Here is a 22185-nt window from a genome sequence, read left to right as displayed (position 1 = left end):
CGTTGCCCGCATGCCACATTTGCATCAACACTCATTAATTCTTAGTGCGGCACTAGATTGGCAACATCAATCAATGATCATCACTGTATGTTCAAATATATCCCGTCACCTACTAATCCTCAGCAAATATCCAGATGCCACTATGACTGAGAACTGATTAGTGCATGCTATTTCTATCAACATTCCAAAATTCTGAAATGCATGGCGCTTCAGATGTGCCCTACCTGTTCACTAACCCTTAGTGAATGATAGTATTTGCCTGTATAATAATTAATCTTTAATTATTATGCGCACCATCACCAAGCAGTCCTTATCGCATGTTCAGATGTTAAAATCCTTCCTGCATGTTCAGGTTTGCAGAATGGCTCACAAATCTTAAATTATTGTTCAGATTGGCTTCATCAATCAGGAATCCTCAATACATACCCGCAATTTCAGCGTCATTCAGTAATAATCAGTGTAGAATGGCATTTGCATCATCAATTTAAGGTGATGACAATGCTTAAAAGGTCATCAGGTGAATGATGTTGCAATAGGTCATCATAAAAAGCAGTATTCTAGCAAGCTTAATGTTGCCGGTTGTTAGTGATGCGTGAATAAGAAAACAGAATATTTTTTTCCTCTGTATTGGATATCCCTTTATTAGTAACACAGTAAACATTCGGCACATTTTATTTTATTTTGTGATTATTATATTAGTGAAGAGGAGTTACACTGGGGACATTCCTATTCCAAGATGTCCGACAGACAGCATTGGAAGCAGCAGGCTTTGGCAGTTGCTAAGGCAACCAGAAGAGTCCCACCCAGTAAGTGAGGCAGAGGCTCTGTTGAGCTCTCTGCCTGGCTGCCATGCCTTTTCTGTGGCAACAGTGGCACCCACTCTTGAAATTGCGTCACATAAGGGCAACACCAACGAGAGCCGAGGGGTGGGATCAGCCCAGCTTGGTTTTGCCATGCCTTAATAATTCACCACATTGGCTGTGCACCCGTGCAGTTTCTTACAGTATACAAACGTCAGCGTGATCGACAGCTCCAACTCCTGATGGCTGTTGGGTGGGCTGGTTTAAAATTCCAATGACATTACCAACAAACAGTCAATGCATCTAACCCAATGCTGCTCTCTTTATGTATAATTACACTAACAGCCAGCAGGAACCATGTCAGCCAGACATACCACATAGGAGGAATATCTGGTTTCATTTTAGAAGCCGAAAACCTATCGGTTATCAAAGGAGTAAAGAATAATACCAAAGGTTTTGCAGTCACATTTCTACACAGATGCACGTCTTAGAAAGATGAACTGAGCATGCAGCATACATACCTGATAAGATTGATGTGGTTGTTAAAACCCCTACTGAGACTTCGAGCTGGCATTTGGTCTAACCATAGCACGGGCTGGTCCGGGTCAGATAACCTACAAAACCACAAATGGTTTACAAAATGAAGGCGCACGTTTTACAAAAACATAATTTCTTTCATAAAACAGTTTTCAGACAATTTAAAAGTTAGAGTAATAGCACATTTTTGTCTGAAGAAAAATATGTTTTGTACAAATGAATGTTTTAAATGTGTCTAAAATGCTTGCAGAAACATGGATGGTTTCTCTTCAGGAAGTGGATTTTTTTCAGATCACATTGATCTTAATCATAAATGACAGCATGGAGTTTCCCCCTTGAGGAAAGTGGTGGGTGTCTGTTGACTCCAGTGTATTCGTTTTTCCCTTGGGTGACAAGGTATACATTGTTAAATAAACACGGTCAAGGCCATTAAGTCCCACTTTTTTGGTACACGGGATTTACATGTAATTCCGGTATTGGAAAAAAGTGCAGTGTAAATGTGGGGAAGAATGTTGACACTAATATTAATAACTAGTACAACAAAAACCTAGACTATATAGGCACTTATAAAGTGTACCTTTGTTTGGGATATACCATTTGTTGTATTATTTTTGCAAACCTTACTCCCCTTTCACTAATTAATGGGGTAGTTGGTATATCTTAGGATTGTGCCTCCTTTAAACATTCACCTGGTTTCCCAATGGCTAAAGACAGTTGTGAGACCACTCATACCACACACACTTTCATGTCAAATTGTGATGAGCTAAAACGAAAAAAGTGTGTGAGAGCAAGATGGCACCTCACGGGCGCACCACCAACGGGAACCTGGCTGGTACTCGCCAGGATAGCCCTGTTCTCATCATTGGCATCATCAAGCTCAAAAAGAAAAAGAATCGTGTCCAGGAACTCAACAAGAAGAGTTTGTGAAAAGATGCAGTGAAAACAGACAAAAAGAAGTGACCAATAAAGTGTCAAACAACACATAAAACACACACACCAGCACAGATATGCAATTTTATTCTGTCTCATGTGTTGGGTATGGGGTTTAAAAAGGAAAAAGTAGTCTTGGTTGTCACCTATCTAACCAATACTACTTCATTTGCCATACAACACATAAAACACACACACCAACACAGATATGCAATTTTATTCTGTCTCTTGTGTTGGGTAAGGGGTTTAAAAAGGAAAAAGTAGTCTTGGTTGTCACCTATCTAACCAATACTACTTCACTTGCCTACAACACATAAAACACACACACCAACACAGATATGCAATTTTATTCTGTCTCTTGTGTTGGGTATGGGGTTTAAAAAGGAAAAAGTAGTCTTGGTTGTCACCTATTAATCAATACTACTTCACTTGCCTTACAACACATAAAACACACACACCAACACAGATATGCAATTTTATTCTGTCTCTTGTGTTGGGTATGGGGTTTAAAAAGGAAAAAGTAGTCTTGGTTGTCACCTATCTAACCAATACTACTTCACTTGCCTTTACAACACATAAAACACACACACCAACACAGATATGCAATTTTATATTTTTATATTTGCCTAATATTAATAACACAACATGTTTCTCATGGTTTTAACTGTTATTTGTGCAGCAAAAGAAGCACACTTTCATATATATATTTAGTAAACTGTAATTGTAATATGTACATTTTGTGTGGTGATTCTAGTGGTTTATGCATGTTATTTGTAGTAACTTATGGATGTACAAGTGTGAAGAAGAAAACAAGTTACTTATGTGTAACTATAGTTCTGCAGTATTGGAATCTTTCATAGATTCACATGCTCGAATCATTCCCCCTCGTGGAGATAGATGGGAGTTCCCGGCATATCAAAACAGCAAAGCAAAGTTAGAATAAATTAGAAAAACATGCTTAGGCCCATTTCATATAGAGGCTAAACCAAGCTCTGAAACCATTGCGGATACTATCGCGGATTTCATCGAGTGCATGTGGTGCTCGTGCACGCGCTTGCCCGAGCCTCCTGCCTCCGAGAGCTTAGCTCACTTCAAAGGGATCCGCTCCCCCGGCCCCTGCTTATAGACTTTTCACGGCCGCCAGGCCGTGTCTCGCATTTCTCCTCCCCACAGCAATGCCAAGAGCTTGTTGTTTTGAACTGCCACAGACACCGTGCTCAAAGCATGCTTGTTTTTCAAATGGATACGGCATATGTGTTTTTTTAAATTTGAGAAACATACCGGTTACTTTCATTGCGCGATCCGCTGACGGTATTATTTTTTTTTCAAACACACGTCTTTCACGTTTAAAAATATATATATATATGCGCCAATGCCAAACCCCACCCAGTTATCACTGCCCAATGCCCAGGCATAGCAACCGGTGCAGCCCGAGCCGTAGTGTTCTGTATGTTAAGCCACATTCACTCAAACTGCTAACTTGTTCTTTGTTTACAGGCTAGGCCCGGCGCTAAAGACTGCATCGTGGTTCAAAAATGGATAAGACGTTTCTTCTCAGTTGTTCATTGGCTGTGATATTAGGTACCTCGACAGGCTTCATGCCTAGCGCCTAGCTGCTGCACACCCCAGTGGTAGGCGGCCTCTTACACTGGAGTGCTGAGATACTGACTGGACTAAACGAGCCATCTTAATAGCCTGCCATGTCTTTAAATCCTCTTTACTTTTTTCGCCCTTCTGCATCTCCGCTTTCCTATGTACACAAATTACTCGATCCACGGATTCAAGATTTGCAGACAGTTACTTTTGTAGATTAAATTTGACTGCAGAGTCTACTCGTACTGTGGACTGTTTTTAAAGTTATGGCTAGGAGTACCCAAAGGACATGCAAAAACACCCACAAACCTGAAATATTGCTAGTAGTCTAATCTATTGTGTGCACAGTTTCACATCATGCAAAGCACATTAATACTGGTTCACGAAAGTGATATGCATTGTTGGGAGAGAACACCTCCCCTGTGTCATTGGGTGTAGTGGATGGGATTTTTCCATGTTGAACAATTTATGCACATTTGCCAAAGTTTCTCATATGGATTGTCTACAAGTCTGAAAAATATGTAGCTAACCAGCAATGGGCAAGTCACGTGCACAGGCGCTCATTCCGAGGAGTATGAATGGAAAACTGCGGTCATAGGTGCGCTGCGTACTCTTGGGCTGTTGTTTTTTTGTGTGAATCAAAAAATACTGGAAATCTGTACAGTTCCTATTGATAAAATGTTTAGTGTTTTTTTACATTTACAAACTTTCATAAACGGGCCCCTCTTTGCTTCCACCTTCAGTATAAACGGCAAATGCTACACTGGATTTAGGAATGTATGTATGTATGTGTATGTCCATGGATTTGTTAACATGCTGTTAGAGAAAATATTGCTAATCTGTGGCGGCTGCTACTTAGTTGTGAAATCTTTACGGCTTTGAATTGCCAGTTCGGTACAAATGCGTATTTGCGATGTTTTCAGCCTATTATGTTAACTTCTGAAGGGAGTGTGGGGGGCTCCAAACGCCAGAAGCCCGTTCAGCACGGCACCCGTGCTTGAGTGCGTCCGGAGGGGGCCTCTCAAAGTACTTTGCAGGGGGGGTCCGCCCTCAAGTTTCATGATGCCACTGCTACAAACCGCTCTATAGTGCAGATCGTGACCGTGACAATTTGTACATAGGAGGTTGAAACACCAGCGCCACAATCAGTGCTTCAAGGGGGTCCTGCTAAAACTGCATTTCGGATTAGCATTCGTTTCTCTTTTCTACGCTTCATTTTAATGTCCGATTTGTTTTGCTTAAACAGTTTAGTTTGTATTTAGTTAGACTGTGTAACATAGCGCTTGAAAGGCTGCGCCCCTCACACAGACCCAAGGGGAAAGCGAAAGCTCTGCTGCCGGTGACATCTACCTGCCTCTCTCACACAGTCTCCGCCCCTCTCTCTCTCCCTCTCTAGCTGTTCATCTCTTTTATTCACACGGTTTCCCGCTCGCTCTCTCGCACTCCCTCTCTTTCGGTCACTCTTTCTCTCTTTCACAGTCTTGCTCCTGCGCTACATGTGTGTCTCTCTTTCTCTCATCTTTCTTCTCTTCTGCTTTCTCTATTCTCTCTTTAACTCTTGTCTACTTTCTCGTTCTCACCCCTCTCTTCATTGCTATTTCTCATCTATATATCGCCCTCACTCTATCTATCGCCCTCACTATCGCCCTCACTCTATCTATCGCCCTCACTCTATCTGTCGCCCTCACTAACACCTCACTCTATCTCTCTATTGCCCTCACTCTATCTATCGCCCTCACTCTATCTATCTAACGCCCTCAATCTATCTATCTAACGCCCTCAATCTATCTATCTATCTCCCTCACTCTATCTGTCGCCCTCACTTTATCTATCTATCTATTGCCCTCAATCTATCTATTGCCCTCACTCTATCTATCGCCCTCACTCTATCTATCTATCTATCTATCTATCTATCTATCTATCTATCTATCTATCTCCCTCTATCTATCTATCGCCCTCACTCTATCTATCGCCCTCACTCTATCTATCGCCCTCACTCTATCTATCGCCCTCACTCTATCTATCGCCCTCACCATAGCTATCTATCGCCCTCACTCTATCTATCGCCCTCACTCCATCTATCTATCGCCCTCACTCCATCTATCTATCGCCCTCACTCCATCTATCTATCGCCCTCACTCCATCTATCTATCTCCCTCACTCCATCTATCTATCGCCCTCACTCCATCTATCTATGGCCCTCACTCCATTTATCTATGGCCCTCACTCCATTTATCTATCGCCCTCACTCCATCTCTCTATCGCCCTCACTCCATCTCTCTATCGCCCTCACTTTTTCTATCTATCACCCTCACTCTATCTATCTCCCTCACTCTATCTATCTCCCTCACTCTATCTATCTATTGCCCTCACTCTATCTATCGCCATCACTCTATCTATCTATCTATCTATCTATCTATCTATCTATCTATCTATCTATCTATCACCCTCCCTCTATCTATCGCCCTCCCTCTAACGCCCTCACTATCTATCGCCCTCACTCTATCTATCTTCTATCTATCTATCTCTCTATCTATCTCTCGATCGATCTATCTATCTATCTATCTATCTATCTATCTATCTATCTATCTATCTATCTATCTATCTATCTATCTATCTATCGCACTCACTCTATCTATCTATAGCATCACTCAGCACCACCACAGCATCACTCAGGGGCACCACAACATCACTATGCGCTACCATAGCATCACTGAACGCCACAGCATCACTCGTCGCCACTACAACATCACTCAGCGCCAACAACAGCATCAATCTGTGCAACCATTCAACAACAACTGGTTTAAATATGTTCTCTCAATGTTTCAAGCTTTATTACAAATGTCACAAAAAGATGTTAATATTTCACTTCTGTTCTTGGATTTTCGTCACAATAAAATACACTGAACATAATCTTCACAAAAGTTATTTACAAAAGTTTAAGCTATTGCCATTATAAATTACAATAACTTTTATTTAAGTATTAATTATTTAAAAAAAATAAAAGCCATTGTTATTTGTAATATCAATACATCTAAGTCACGTAAATACAACACATATTGCATTACAAATGCTATAGGTGTCACATTTGCGAAAGTTAAAACTATTGGCATTGTAAATGACAAAGCTATTAATTTCGCTATTTTCAAAACCAAAACATAAATAAAAAAATGTCATTTACAATACCAATAGCTCAAACTTTCCTAATGCGAGACCTATTGCATTTCAAATGCTTGTTGTAAAAGAGAGCAAAACTAGGCTTTAGCCAATCAGAACACCCTACCCTTGAGAACACTCCTGACAGAACCTCAGACCTTCAGATTTTCGCAGCACTAGTGCTATAAACCGAACCATAAAGGTCTGTAAAGGAGAGCTTCTCAGGGGAGGAGGGTGGGTCACATGTTAATCTATGAAAGATTCCAATACTGGAGTACTATAGTTACAGGTAAGTAACTTATTTTCTTACTCCAGTATTGGAACTTTCGGAGATTCACATGCTTGAATCAAAGTAGCTAGTAGTTAGTAACACATTTGTGTTATAATTGTGTTTGAATAACATATATACAATGAGAAGTAAAAGAGAAAGACACATTTTTCATTCTTAATTCATGCCTAAACAAAGCCTTAAACAATGGGCATCCAAATATACATATAAATAAACTAGATAGAAAAACCACACATATATATATGTATATGATAAAATACCCCTATAGTGTGGATGAAAAAGCAGAAGATAGAGTAAGAAAAAAAAATGATAAAAAAGAATGTGCACGATTCCTAGAAATTAATGGAAGCAGGGGTAAAAAGGATGCTCTCCGTCATTGAAACAGGTTTCTCAGTAAAAGCCTGGCCCACTGCAGTGCCACTGTGAACGAAGAATCCAAGCAGTAGTGCCTGGTACAGGTGAGGATACTCTTCCAGGTCGCAGCTGTTAGACGGACCGGGAGGGTCGGCCGAGGTTACGGGGAGAGGTCTCCAGGGAGAGCCGTCTCCAACGACTGTACAGATAAGTAACTTCCCCCCCACAGACGGACACCACACAAGATTGAAGGTTAACGAGACTTTATATGCAATTCTTAGGTTACGATGATATGATACAAGGAGGTCTGGACTCAGGGGTCCCCTCGGTTCTAGTCTCTGGTTTAGGAAAGGGGTAGCGGGACAGTCTTAGTTACCAATGAGTACAAAATAGCTCTCAATCCTCGAGCTCGGCGTTCTAGATGATCGGGCCGTGGAGGAGCCAAGCAGGTCCCGAGATGGATGAAGGAAGGACGACGGTCCGCGGCGGAGCCTGCAGGTCCCGATGGAAGATGACGGTTACAACGGTCCGCGGCCACGCCAGCAGGTCCCGACGACGATGAAGGATGAAGGTTACGACGGCTGTGGCAGCGCCAACAGGCAGGACGATGGGCACAGGACAGAGCTATGGCAGCGCCAGTAGTCCGTCCAGGATGAGTTCCTCTTTACGTCTCTCGACTCCAAGATACAACTGCCTTCCTGCTCTGGAGCTGCCCCAGTTATAGGGCTGGCGTGCTTTGATGTCCGGACCCTCGCACTTGGAGGTCGGGAGGTCCGGGATGGGGGAGTCCAGACACCCAGCAGGGGGGTGGAGCCAGCGCCCGGGGAGGCGATGGGCGAGCGGCACTTGGTGGGGGAGAGCCATCGGCACCTCTTTCTCCCATTGACTTGCCAAGTAGCCCGCTCACCTCCTGGGTGGAGGGTGGTGCCGGAATGTCTGAGGCCGGGCCAGGCCCAGGGTTGAGGTCGATCGGGGGCCAGGCGGCCTCGTGGTGGAGTGTCCAAGATGGCGCCCCAGGCTGGGCGCGTGGGCCGGCAGTGGATCGGACCCGCGAGGTCGGCAGGCTCGAGGGCAGGGGTCCCTGAGGGGACGGAGGACGTGCAATGGTGGTGTGTGGTACTTGCGGGACTGGGCTCAGGCCTGGTTGGGCCGGGGGAGAGCGGCCCTTCATGTGGCCTGTCCAACATGCGTCCCCCCCAGCTGAAGGCGGGGAGAGTTACCCATCCTCTTGGGGACTCTCCTCGTCGAGGCGGAAAAACCGGGACAGGCCATCCGCGTTGGCGTGATCTGGCCCAGGCCGGTGTTCGACTGTGAAGTCCATACCTTGCAAGGAGATGGACCAGCGTAGCAACTTTGGGTTCTCCCCCCGCATATGCATCAGCCATTGCAGGGGTCGGTGGTCGGTCTGCACCCGAAAGTGGGTGCCGAAAAGGTAGGGCCGGAGCTTCTTGAGGGCCCATACCACAGCGAAGGCTTCCCTCTCTATGGTGCTCCAGCGTTGCTCCCGTGGTAGGAGTCTCCGGCTGATGAAGGCCACCGGTTGATCAAGGCCTTCGGTGTTCACTTGAGACAGGACTGCCCCAATGCCCTGGTCGGAGGCGTCCGTCTGGACGACGAACTCCCGGCTGTAGTCTGGGGCCTGGAGCACAGGGGCGGAACACATGGCGGCCTTTAATTGTTCAAATGCAGTTTGACACTCTGGGGTCCAGGTGACTTTCTTGGCCCCACTATGGTACCATAGTCTTTTACGAACCTTCGGTAGTAGCCCGTGAGGCCCAGGAAGGCTCGTACCTCGGTTTGGGTGATGGGGGGCTGCCAGGCCTGGATGGCGGCAATTTTCAGCTGTAGCGGGGCCACTAGGCCGCTTCCCACCTGGTGTCCGAGGTAGGTTACAGACCCTTGCCCAATTTGACACTTGCTGGCCTTGATCGTGAGGCCAGCTCGCTGAAGGGCTTGCAGCACTGCTCGGAGGTGGTGGAGGTGCTCGGTCCAATGGTGGCTGTATACAGCGATGTCGTCTAGGTAGGCGGCGCTGAATCCTTCGAGCCCCGCCAGGACCTGATTGACGAGCCGTTGGAATGTTGCTGGGGCATTCTTCATGCCGAAGGGCATGACCGTATAATGGTAATGGCCATCGGGGGTGGAGAAGGCAGAACGTTCTTGCGCCCGGGGTGTGAGGCCGATCTGCCAATAGCCTGCTGTCAAGTCGAAGATGCTGAGGTAGCGGGCAGCTCCCATTCGGTCGACTAGTTCATCTGCCCGGGGGATGGGGTGCGCGTCTGTTCTGGTGACCGCATTCAAGCCCCGGTAGTCGACGCAGAACCGGAGTTCGGGTGTGGTGCCGGGGGCAGCTGCTTTGGGGACCAGTACGACAGGGCTGGCCCAGGGACTGTCTGAGGGCTCGATGACCCCGATCGTGAGCATCTTGGCTATTTCTTCCTGGATGCAGGCCCGTACCCGGTCTGGCACGCGGTAGGCCCGGTGGCGGATAGGGGGGCTGTCCCCGGTATCCACATCGTGCACACACCAGGAAGTGACACCCGGGGTGAGGGAGAACAGGCTGGCGAACTGTGATAGGAGGGCTTGACACTCCTGGCGTTGTTCTCTGGTGAGGGCCTCTGAGAGCCGGACCCCATCCACGGAGCCGTCTTGCTCTTGAGTCCGGAGGAGGTCAGGGAGAGGCTCGGAGTCTTCTTCAACCCCAGTGTCTGTGGCCATCAGGAGGCTGAGCTCTGTTCGCACAAAGTGGGGCTTTAGTCTGTTAGCGTGGAGGACCCGGAGAGGGTTCCGGGAGGATTCCAGGTCGATGAGATAAGTGGCAGGACCCTTGCGCTCTATTACTTTGAAGGGCCCCGTCCATTTGTCTTGCAGGGCGCATGGCTCAGTGGGGGACATCACCCATACCTGTTGGCCAGGTTCGAATTCAATGGATGAGGCATTCTGGTCATACCATTTTTTCATGTCCTCTTGACTGGCCTCTAGGTTGGCCTTCGCTAGTTCTCTGAACCGCCGGGTCTGGTTGCGGAGGGTGAGGAGGTACCGGAAGACATCTGGAGGGTTCTTTAGCGGAGGCATCTCCCAGCCTTCTTTGACGAGACTGAGCGGCCCTCGCACTGGGTGTCCATATAGCAGTTCAAATGGGCTGAAGCCCAGGGATTTCTGGGGGACTTCTCGATATGCGAAGAGGAGGCACGGCAGCAGCACATCCCACTGGCGACGGAGGGGCTCTTCCAACCCCCCGATCATTCCCTTTAGCGTGCGGTTGAACCGCTCAACGAGTCCGTTCCCTTGAGGGTGATAGGGGGTTGTGAATCTGTAGGTGACCCCGCACTGTTGCCAGAGGGACTTCATGTATTTGGAAATAAAGTTCGTGCCTCTGTCGCTGACGACTTCTCGGGGGAAGCCCACACGGGAGAAGATCCCCATCAGGGCCCGGCCGACCACCGGGGCTGTCACAGTTCGCAGAGGAACAGCCTCAGGGTAGCGGGTGGCGTGGTCCACTAGTACCAGGATGAATCGATGGCCTTGTTTTGTGCGTGGGTCCAAGGGCCCCACAATGTCTATTCCGACTCTCTCAAACGGGGTAGTGACCACGGGAAAAGGTTGCAGGGGAGCCTTTAGTTTGCGGCCGCTCTTCCCACTGGCTTGGCACGTGGGGCAAGATCGGCAATGCTGGTGCACATCGTTTCTCATTTTGGGCCAGAAGAAGTGGGTCACTAGGCGACTGTAGGTTTTATCTTGTCCCAGATGTCCTGCCAGGGGGACATCGTGGGCCAGGTTTAACAGGAAGTCTCTGAAACGGAGGGGTACCACTAGTACTCGGTTGCTCCCCAGCTCGGCGATTCTTTGCTCGCTGTACAGCAGATCATTGTCCCAGTAGACCCAATGAGTTCCGGGGGTATCCCCTGCGCTTTGGGCGAGCGCTTGCTGGCGGAGTCCCTCGAGGGAGGGACAGGCCTTCTGTTCTTTGCGAAATTGTTCTTGCGTGGGCCCCCCTTCTTGAGGCCACTGGTCGAGGTTAGCGAGGTCGGTAGGTTGAGCTGGTTCGGCGGGAATGTTACGGTCGGTGTTTTCGGCCGGGGCGACCGGAGGCGGTGGCGCCGGCCATTCGGGTTCTTCTGGCTGGTGGTTGGCACGGGCGGCCATGGAACGGGTGGTGACGCACGCCCAGTCTGGGACGCCCAACATCCCCAGGTGTTCCTTTCGCTCCACGGCGGCCCACGGAGAGCTTTCCAGGTCATTGCCCAGGAGGCAGTCTACGGGGGCATCGTCTCGGACCGTCACTTTCAACATGCCGGAGACCCCCCCCCATTCGAAGGGGACGCAGGCCATCCGACACAGGCTCTCCGAGTTATCGGCTGATCGTACAGGGCAGAGAATGTTCGGTAGATACTGTTCTGGGGCCACCAGGTGACAGCGGACGGCTGTTACACTGGCCCCGGTGTCACGAAGGGCTTCGGCCTGGTGTCCATTGATGCTCACCCATTGGCTGTACTTCTGGGTGTTAGCGGGTAGGGGGACCCGCGGGACCATGTCTTTCCCCCCTAAGCAGGCTAGAGTCATGGCGGCTGGCTCCCACTCTTGATGCTCTTGTTCGTACTCTTCTTGTTCCTCGGAGATCTGTTCTTCCCCTAGGGCTGCAGCGGCCACTTGGCGGGGTCTTGGGCTCTGGTACTGCGGGCAGTTTGGGTCGTTCGCATAGTGGCCGACTCGTTGACATCGGTGACACGTGACATTGGCTCTGTACCCCGGTCGCGCTGGGGTGCTGCCCCGGTTGGCCGGGGGGGTGGTGTTGGTAGCGGGGGCGACCGGGGCGTTGTCTCTTCCTCGCCCTTGGCCCCCTCCTCCTCCTCTGGGTCGGTGCTGACCATTGTTGTTCCGGTTCTGTTCGTAGGACCCATTCCGGCCCACTCTGGTGATCTCCCACCGGTCAGCTTCGGCTGCGAGCTGCCGGGGATCCGTTAACTTGCTGTCGAGGAGGTGTTGGCGGAGTTCAATGAAGCAATTGTTCGACAGATGCTCCCATACCATCAGGTTAAATAGTTGCTCGTATGTCGTGACGTTGCTTCCTCGGATCCAGCCCTCGAAGGCTCGGCTAAAGTATGTTACATAGTCCACCCAAGTTGTACCCGGGATGCGGGTGCAGTCTCGGAACCTCTGACGGTACATCTCGGGTGTGAGACCATAGCGGGTGAGGAGGGCCGCTTTCATATGGTCGTAGGAGGTCATCTGGTGGTCCGGGAGCTGTAGTAGGGTGTCGCGGCCCTCATTGAGGAATCTTCCCCAGAGACCGGCTCCCCAGTCGCTTCTATCGATCCGGTGTGCAGTCATAGCGATTTCATAGGCTTTAAACCATTGCTGGATGTCGTCCTCTCTGAAGTATTCTCGGACAACATCCTTGGGGATGTGTACCTTTTTGTCTGTGGCCCCTGAGGTGGGGGGTCGCTCGGGTACCCCTGCTTCTTTATTCTGCTTGCGTAGGTTGATCTCGGCTAGGTTTCGTTCGTGTTCGTACGCTAGTTTTTTTTCCTCGAGCTCCCTTTGTCTCTGTTTCTCCTCTCTTTCTTCTCGGAGACGCAGGTGCTCTAAGTTGATTTTTTGTTCGGCCAACTTAAGTTCAACGTCCATTTTAAGTCGGGCCATTTCTAGTTCGTGTAGTCGGGTCCTTTCTCTTTCCTGGATCTCGCCTTGCGAGAGACCCGTTCTTTGCCCTTCCGGGGCCGTGGTCGTTTTTTCTACGGTGCTTTGATCAGGGGTTCCGGCAGCCCCGGTTTCTGCCCAAGATTCTAGGGCATGCTTAAAATCGTCCTTGGTACTCAGTCCGGTGGTAGCGATACCCAGTTCGATGCAGAATTGTTTAAGTTCACGATGGTTGTACTCCTCCAATTTCTCCATTTGGAATTTCTCGGTTGATCCGCTCTCTTTCGTGGTCATTGTGACTTCGTCGTGGGGTGAGCTACTCTCTGTACGTTTATGCGGTGATTCGGATCGCGCCGCTGCCACCAATGTTAGACGGACCGGGAGGGTCGGCCGAGGTTACGGGGAGAGGTCTCCAGGGAGAGCCGTCTCCAACGACTGTACAGATAAGTAACTTCCCCCCCACAGACGGACACCACACAAGATTGAAGGTTAACGAGACTTTATATGCAATTCTTAGGTTACGATGATATGATACAAGGAGGTCTGGACTCAGGGGTCCCCTCGGTTCTAGTCTCTGGTTTAGGAAAGGGGTAGCGGGACAGTCTTAGTTACCAATGAGTACAAAATAGCTCTCAATCCTCGAGCTCGGCGTTCTAGATGATCGGGCCGTGGAGGAGCCAAGCAGGTCCCGAGATGGATGAAGGAAGGACGACGGTCCGCGGCGGAGCCTGCAGGTCCCGATGGAAGATGACGGTTACAACGGTCCGCGGCCACGCCAGCAGGTCCCGACGACGATGAAGGATGAAGGTTACGACGGCTGTGGCAGCGCCAACAGGCAGGACGATGGGCACAGGACAGAGCTATGGCAGCGCCAGTAGTCCGTCCAGGATGAGTTCCTCTTTACGTCTCTCGACTCCAAGATACAACTGCCTTCCTGCTCTGGAGCTGCCCCAGTTATAGGGCTGGCGTGCTTTGATGTCCGGACCCTCGCACTTGGAGGTCGGGAGGTCCGGGATGGGGGAGTCCAGACACCCAGCAGGGGGGTGGAGCCAGCGCCCGGGGAGGCGATGGGCGAGCGGCACTTGGTGGGGGAGAGCCATCGGCACCTCTTTCTCCCATTGACTTGCCAAGTAGCCCGCTCACCTCCTGGGTGGAGGGTGGTGCCGGAATGTCTGAGGCCGGGCCAGGCCCAGGGTTGAGGTCGATCGGGGGCCAGGCGGCCTCGTGGTGGAGTGTCCAAGATGGCGCCCCAGGCTGGGCGCGTGGGCCGGCAGTGGATCGGACCCGCGAGGTCGGCAGGCTCGAGGGCAGGGGTCCCTGAGGGGACGGAGGACGTGCAATGGTGGTGTGTGGTACTTGCGGGACTGGGCTCAGGCCTGGTTGGGCCGGGGGAGAGCGGCCCTTCATGTGGCCTGTCCAACAGCAGCCCTGTAGATCTCCTAAATAGGTGCACTGGCAAACAGAGCTGTTGAGGCAGAGACCGCTGTAGTAGAATGGCACAGACTCTCCCCTGAAGGGGCTTGCCAGTGGCCTGATGACAGTATTGGATAGTATTAGAAATCTAACGTGCGATGCCTCATTTGGAAAGGGGATACCCTTACGAGGAGAACTATAGGACCCAAAAAGAGTTGGGTTGTCTTTCGGAATGTTTTAGTCCTGTGAAGACAGAATTTTAGACAGCCATGAATATCTAGAGAATGAAGAGCTCTCTGCTGATGTTGTAGGATGTGGGAAAAAAGTTTTCAGAACCAATGGTTCGTTTAAATGAAAATCCAATGGAACCTTAGGGATGAACTAGGAGTTGGTACGTAACATCACTCTGTCATCCTTGAATTGATGAAAAGGCTCCTGGATAGTGAGAGCCTTCATTTCACCAACTCTTCCAGCCAATGTCGAAGTCAGAAGTAGAGCCACTTTCCACAACAGAAATTTCATGTCCGCCTTGTGGAGCGGTTCGAAGGGATGTTTTATGAGTTGGGACAAGACCACGTTAAGGTGTCAGAGTGGTGAAGGAGGCTTGACCGGAAGAAAGACCTGAAAAATCCCTACATGAATTGTTTGATGATTCTTGCTGACCATAAAGAGGGGCCTGAAGAGGTTCTTCTAAAACATGAAATTGCTGCGAGATGAACCTTAATAGATGCATGAGCCAGACCAGCTTTGCCAATGAAAGGATGTAAGGAATGATCTCATGAGCTGAAGAGGAGAAAGGATAAATGCCTGATTCCTGGCATTAGAGACAACACCTCTTCCATTTCATTTGTTATTGCTCTGTGCGTAGGTTTGAGAAAGAATGTCTTTACACTCAGTGGAAATGTTCAGATGATTGAATTCTCTGTGTTCAGGAGCCATGCCGCTAATCAAAATGATTTGGGATCTGGATGCAGCACCTGACCCCAGGACATCATCAATTTTGATGGGATAGGATCCAAAAGAATCGGCTGTCCCTCCCAGAGAAGAAGGAGTTCTGTGTACCAATACTGGTGTGGCCAAGATGGGGCTATGAGGATCATCCTGCAGGGCTCTGCCTTCATCTTCATTGAAAGCCTTGGCAGGAGGGGAATGGGAGGAAAAGCATAGCCTGACCATGCCATCGAAAAGGCATTCCCCCTGGATCCCGGATGATGATGACAACTTGTGAAGTACCCGCATTTCCTGTTTTCGGGAGTCACAAATAGGTCTAGAATTGGCTTGCCCCAAAGTCAAAAAATGTCGTCCTGTGTATCCTGGTGCAGTTCCCATTCGTGGCATGCGGACTTGAGCCGCTGTCACATTGAGATTCTCTGGAAGATGTTCTGCTCTATGTGATGTGACTTCTGGAGTTAAGTGTCTGATTCTTGATTTCTCTACAAGAATTATTTCCCCCATCGACAAGGTCGTCAACGGTGTTGTCGATGATGTCGTCAGTGGAGCCACTGTCGTTGTAGACAGGGTTGAAGGCAAACTATATACCATCGCAGTTGAAGTCGTCGATGGAGCTGTAGCCGCCAAAGTCGTTGTCGACATCGCTGTTGTGAACATCGACAAAAAAAGGTGTCGGCGGTAAAATAACCGTTGACGCTTGCAAAGTCTTCGACAACGATCCCGTTGTCGATGCCGTCGTTGGAGGCGGTATCGACGATGACTGTTCTTTGACTGCAGATACCTGGGAAGCATTGCTCCACGTCGACGAGGACGATGGTCTCTTCGTCAACGGTTTCTCCTCAGGAGAAACAGAAGGCTTTCCTGTCTTCAGTAGGTGTTGAAGTTGGCACAGAACTTGCCTTTTTTAACCCTGCTGTCCCCTGTAAGATGTCCTCTCCTCTTCTTTTCACCTTGGTGTGGAGATTTCATAGGACTATGTCTGAAGATACATGGGTGGTTTTTTTTTAGGCTTTACGAGAGCAATCACCAGATGAGTGAGGTTCAGATCTTCCCCTCTTGTGAAACCTTTTTGAAGATGAGGATGAAGAGGCCTCATCACTATCCTCACTAGATATAGGCTCTTTTCTGGTCTTCAGCTTTTGGAGCCAAATGAGAAGGCACCCCTCACGATCCCTCAGCGGTTTGGTGGAGAACGCACAACATACCTTACAATCCTTGGTCTTGTGGTCAGGGTACAAGCAGCAGATACAGTCCTTGTGAGGATCATCAACATAAAGTCTTTTCTTAGAGCAGGTGACACAGGCTCTAAAAAGACCCTTTTTCTCCTAGTCCAACATCAAGAAAGTAGATTAACCAATGGGTAGAATTCTTAAGAAACGGTTTGAAAAAACCTTGCAAGGGAGTAGATAAGTAAAAAACTGAGCAGAGCTCAGTGGAGACTCCCTAGTACATTGTGCAGTAGAACATCTGAAGGTCTGAGGTTCTATCAGGAGTGTTGTAGAGGGTAGGGTGTTCTGATTGGCTAAGGCCTATTTTTGGTCTCTGTTACACAAAAAGATATGGATATGCTGCAAAATAAAAATGGGCCAAAGCCTGTTTTTCTAGTTTATGCTAGCTTTGTATTGCTGTTTTGATATACCGGGTACTTCCATCTCGACGACGGGGAATGATTCAAGCATGTGAATCCATGAAAGTTCCAATCCTGGAGTAAGGTGCCTTTACTAATTTAAAGGAAAACGAGTATGTTGAGGTAAATATTCAAAAGATGTTGGTGAGCTTGAGTAAAGCACAAAAGTAGATGTTCATGTGTAACAGTAGCTACTGTATATTTTCCATGCATAAGGATGTTTCTCAGCTGCTACACACAAACCAGGTTTAGGTCTGTGAGAATGACTAAGCAGCTTCCATGTGCCCCACAACTATTCTCGTCTTAACTAAGCTTGCAGTGTTGCTGCCCACGAAGCAGATACAGGAGTCTCAATGGCAGAGAGCACCCACCTTTATCCTGCTGCAGGGGCCCCCACCATTTTGCTACTGGCACACACATTTAAAAGGCTGAGTGAAGTGCAAGAAGGGAGCCAGCGGTCTCAGTGGGAGGGCAGGGTCCAAGCTTCATTCGAACACACATAATAAGAATAGCACAGGCAGTAATAGCGCTTCCTTCTTCCCCCCCCCCCACACACACACACACAAGTTATGTTATGTTATGTTATGAATTTTGTAAAGCGCAAACAGCTGCCCCAGCAACGGGGCGTCCCGGCGCTAGAACCATAACACAACCAGCTGAATCGGGAGACGAAAGAGACCTACCGGGGGGGAAAGAGATGGGTTTTGATCGCTCTGCGGAAAGCTAGTATGTTGTCGATGCATCGGATGTGGGGGGGAAGGGAGTTCCATAACTTGGCCCCCAGTAGTTTGAAAGATCGTCCTCCGATGCGACAGAACTTTGTGAGGGGTACCATGGCTAGATGTTGCCCCTTGGACCGGAGATTGCGTTTGGGATTGTAGGGGGTCAGCAGCGAACGGAGGAGTTCTGGGCCTTCGTTCTTCAGAATTTTAAAGGCAAATTTGAGGGCCTTGAATTGGATGCGAGCTTCCATGGGTAGCCAATGTAGTCTGTGAATGGTAGCTCTCGCAGAGCACCTTCTTGGCAGACCTACGATTGCCCTGGCAGCCGAATTCTGGATCCGTTGGAATCTCTTGATTTCAGTTTTGTTTGCTCCTAACAGCAGGACGCTCGCATAGTCCAGTCTGGACAAGATGGTAGATTGTACGATAAGTTGCCGCGTTTTGGAGTCGAAGTAGCCTAAGATGGGGTTGAGGCTTCTCAGTAAGCCAATGCAAGTTGCGGCAACTTTTTTAGTGTGCGACTGGAAGCTAAGTGTAGAGTCCAGCCAAACTCCTAGATTTTTTGCTAGAGTTTTCGGGGGGGTGCTGGGCCCAGTGATTGGGGCCACCAGAGGTCACTCCAGTTGTTAGTGTTTTTCCCCAATATCAGCACCTTGGTTTTGCCACCATTGAGCTGGAGGCAGTTTGCTGTCATCCATTTAGCGACGGCAGTTAATCCATCCCTGAATCTAGTGGCCTCGGGAGAGGGAGCCTCGTTGAGGCTGATGACCAACTGTGTGTCGTCGGCGTACGACACCATTGTGAGGCCCCATTTCTTGGCAACCTCCGCCAGGGGTTGCATATATAGGTTAAACAAGGAGGGACTGAGGGCAGAGCCCTGTGGGACTCCTTGTCCTATGTCTTGGGGTTGGGAGATGAACGGTGGGGCAGATACCCGGAATGATCTGTTGGTTAGAAATGATCGGAACCATTGTAGTGCCGAATCTACGATCCCGATGTTTTCAAGGCGTTTTAGTAGGATGGCATGGGAGACCGTATCAAAGGCCGCGCTGAGATCAAGCAGTATCAGCGCGGCACTTTTACCGGTGTCCATGATTTCCCGTAGATTTTCCGTGGAGGTAAGGAGCGCGGATTCCGTGCTGTGGCCCGGCCTGAACCCATGTTGGGAGGGGTCCAGGATGTTGTTTTTCGCCATGTGATCACTGAGTATTTTGTTCGCGTGGGCTTAGCTAAGGCAGCAAGAGTCCAAGCTTCCCCAAAACAAACCCATGTACACAGGGGATACAACATATGCATCTGCGCGCAAAAATACGTGAACGCAGTATGTGTGTGGTCTATCACGTACGGATGTGTGTGTACATGGAAGCCTGTATCTATCTGCATATATGCAGTTATGCTCTGTTCCTATTTGGGACATTTTAGATGTGACAATGAGGCCACTTAACAGATCAAAGAGGTGGGAGGGCAATGAGGAATCTATGGTTAGATAGAGCACCCACCACAAAGATCATTACCATATGTAAGTAACTCGTTCATCTGATGGATCCTTCTAACCGCAGATTCCTCACCTTAGAATAGATACCAAAACAGTCCCTTCCCAAGGTCGAGGCTTAGTGGAGTGGATTCAGACCAAAAAGTCCTGCAGGTCAAAATGGGCAAAACATGCTTCTCGACCGACCTGGTTGGCAAATAAGTACTGCTTCATGAAAGTTTGCACTGACACCCATGTCGCAGTTATCAAGGTCAGGCCCTCCATGTGCCAACATAGTGGTAGCAGTACTCACACTCTTGGAATTGGCTCTCAGACTTTCCAGAGGCTGCTTCCTGGCCACTGTGTAGCAGATATTAATGCAGAGTCCTCTTCTGCACCTTTCTTTGCACTGAAGAACCCCCCAAAAAGTTGATCATCAACTTTTTGGTAAAATCAATGTAAAAGCTTAATGTTCTTTTGGGGTCCAGCCTCTGCTCCTCTTTAGAGGCATGGATTGCAGGCTGGGTGACAGACTGCACAAAGTGGAGAGATGTCACACTTTATGTAAGAAGGACACCCTAGTACTCTGCACAAGTTTGTGTGGAAAAAAGATGGTGTATCGCAGGAGGAACGACAGTGCCTGAAGTTCACTCACACGATGAGCTGAAGTAATTGCAGTGAGGAAGACAGTCTTTAGAGTAAAGAGACGCAATGAGCAGATGGGCATTGGCTCAAAGGGCATACACATGCAACAAGTCAAAACCAAGTTAAGGTTCCGCTGAGACATCACAAAATGCTTCTGCAGGAACATGTGTGACAAACCTTTAATAAACCACCTTATAACAGGTTTTTGAAGAAGAATGTTTGTTCCCAAAAAAATAGTAAGGCCACAACGGCTGACAAGTAACCTTTAATAGAGGCCACTGCAAGGACTTGCTGGGTTAATGACAAGACAAAACAAACAACAGGAGAACATGCAACAACTTGGCTTGCAAAGGGATTATCTTGTGAAATCCACACCAGCCACAAATTTTTCTCAATGCCTGCCATTAATGATTTTCATGTGCGGCAGTCTGGTGGCGAGGATTACGCCCACCACTTCAGTTGGCAGATCAAATGCAATGAACTGCCAGTGATCAATCTCCATGCATGGAGGTGTAGAGCAGGTTCATGGGAAGGATGCTGCCCTGTTCTTAGGGACACAAGACCCTCCCAAAGTGGTAGCCTGATCAGAGGACAGATGTTCATGCCCAGAAGTTGGAGGTACCACATTTTCTGAGCCCAATACAGTGCCAATATGACGACTTTGGCCCAGTTGTTCTTCATCCTTTTCAAAACTCAGTGCATGGGAGGCAGAGTCAGGTAGGCATACAAGAGTAAAGCAACACAGAAAGATGATGGACAGAATGCTGAACATTGTCAAACATTAACCCCCAGTACAAGATATGGGCCTAAATCTATCTTTTCCCTGGACAGGAAACAAGCATCCAAGGACCAGTTGCATATGGCTGGGTCCAAACTGGGGTGGCATAGTGAGCAAAAGAACGAAGGATTTAACTCCGATCTCTTGACTGGGGGTAAGTGGTTGAACAATTTCAGCACTTTGTCCATTATCTTGTTATTTTTACTAGGCATACAGGAGGCCCAATGTCTTTGTGGAAACTCCAACACGCAAAACATTGGACACTGTGTGTTCAACTGTGGTGAAAGTATCTAGCCAGGATTCTCTCCATTGTAGCAAGATGCCTTGTGCCACCTCGGGAAGTAGACTCTATTCATGATTCGCCAGATGCAACCATGAGCTAGTTTGCCCAGGCAGTTAAGGATCCCATCAGTGGTTCGTGTTCAGGGAAATGCCCTGACACTCCAGCCAACTCCAGAGGCACATAGCCTCCTGGGATAGGATCCAACTCTGCCCTGGTTGTTGCAGTACCACATGGCAGTGATGATATCCGTGAACACTTGAACCAGCCTTTCTTTGGTGAATGGTGTAGCGTTTTCCCCAGCCTGGGTACCCGCAAATGACTATGTCAACACACAGAGCTTAGTATTACACGTTTGTCTGCAGCTGTGGCAATCGTGGTTCATCAGCCACCACTGCAGATCTTGTGGAGTCCCCGCCATTATCTAGACCAGATTGGAGAGATTTCTCTGATGCTGCCCACTGGCATTTCAGGTCCCACTGCAAAGCATGCATGAGCCACCGGGCATGCTTCACCTGCAATAACCTCCCCTTGATGAATGGCAGAAGGGTCTTCAAGGTCAGACAAATGGCCACCGACTCAAACAGATTGATATGGGATCAGGTTTTCACCAGAGACTAGAGTCCTCTGAGCTTCATTTCCTCTAGATAAACTCCCAAGCCCAGCAGTGAAGCATCCGTCACCACACAAGCTTTGGGTGGGGAAGGAAGAGAGGCCTGCCACTGCAAATTGGGAGCAATCTCTTCCAAAACCTGGATAGCATCAGTCAAATTTCCTTGGTATTGGACCCTCTGGAATTTAAAACTCCAATGCAGAACCTGCATGTGCCACCTGATGCAGTCAGCAAGGGAGATGCAGGAAGCTAGGAGACTGAGAAGTGCCAGATCTGCTCTCACCAAGATCCAAGAGCAAATAAGGCTGAAGCAACAGGATCTTAGCATGAATGTTCCAGGCTTGCTGTGGTGGTGAAAATGCCTTTAAATGCACTGTGTCCAAGAC

The 22185-nt window shown here is 48.7% G+C and overlaps 1 protein-coding gene across 2 annotated transcripts in view; it reads right to left on the bottom strand.

Annotated features, from left to right (window-relative positions):
* Window positions 1–22185, bottom strand: part of TTC13 (tetratricopeptide repeat domain 13) — a 1386998-nt gene that overhangs the window by 742887 nt on the left and 621926 nt on the right. For both annotated transcript variants that reach the window (XM_086927141.1, XM_086927142.1), the window contains exon 15: window positions 1322–1414. In XM_086927141.1, coding sequence (XP_086783267.1) covers window positions 1322–1414 — 93 coding nt within the window. The remainder of the gene's footprint in view (window positions 1–1321; window positions 1415–22185) is intronic.

This window comes from Lissotriton vulgaris, chromosome 6 (genome assembly GCF_964263255.1).
Source record: "Lissotriton vulgaris chromosome 6, aLisVul1.2, whole genome shotgun sequence".
Classification (NCBI taxonomy): Eukaryota; Metazoa; Chordata; class Amphibia; order Caudata; family Salamandridae; genus Lissotriton; species Lissotriton vulgaris.
The sequence above is the reverse complement of the archived record's forward strand: the minus strand, read 5'-3'. Positions and strand labels throughout refer to the sequence as shown.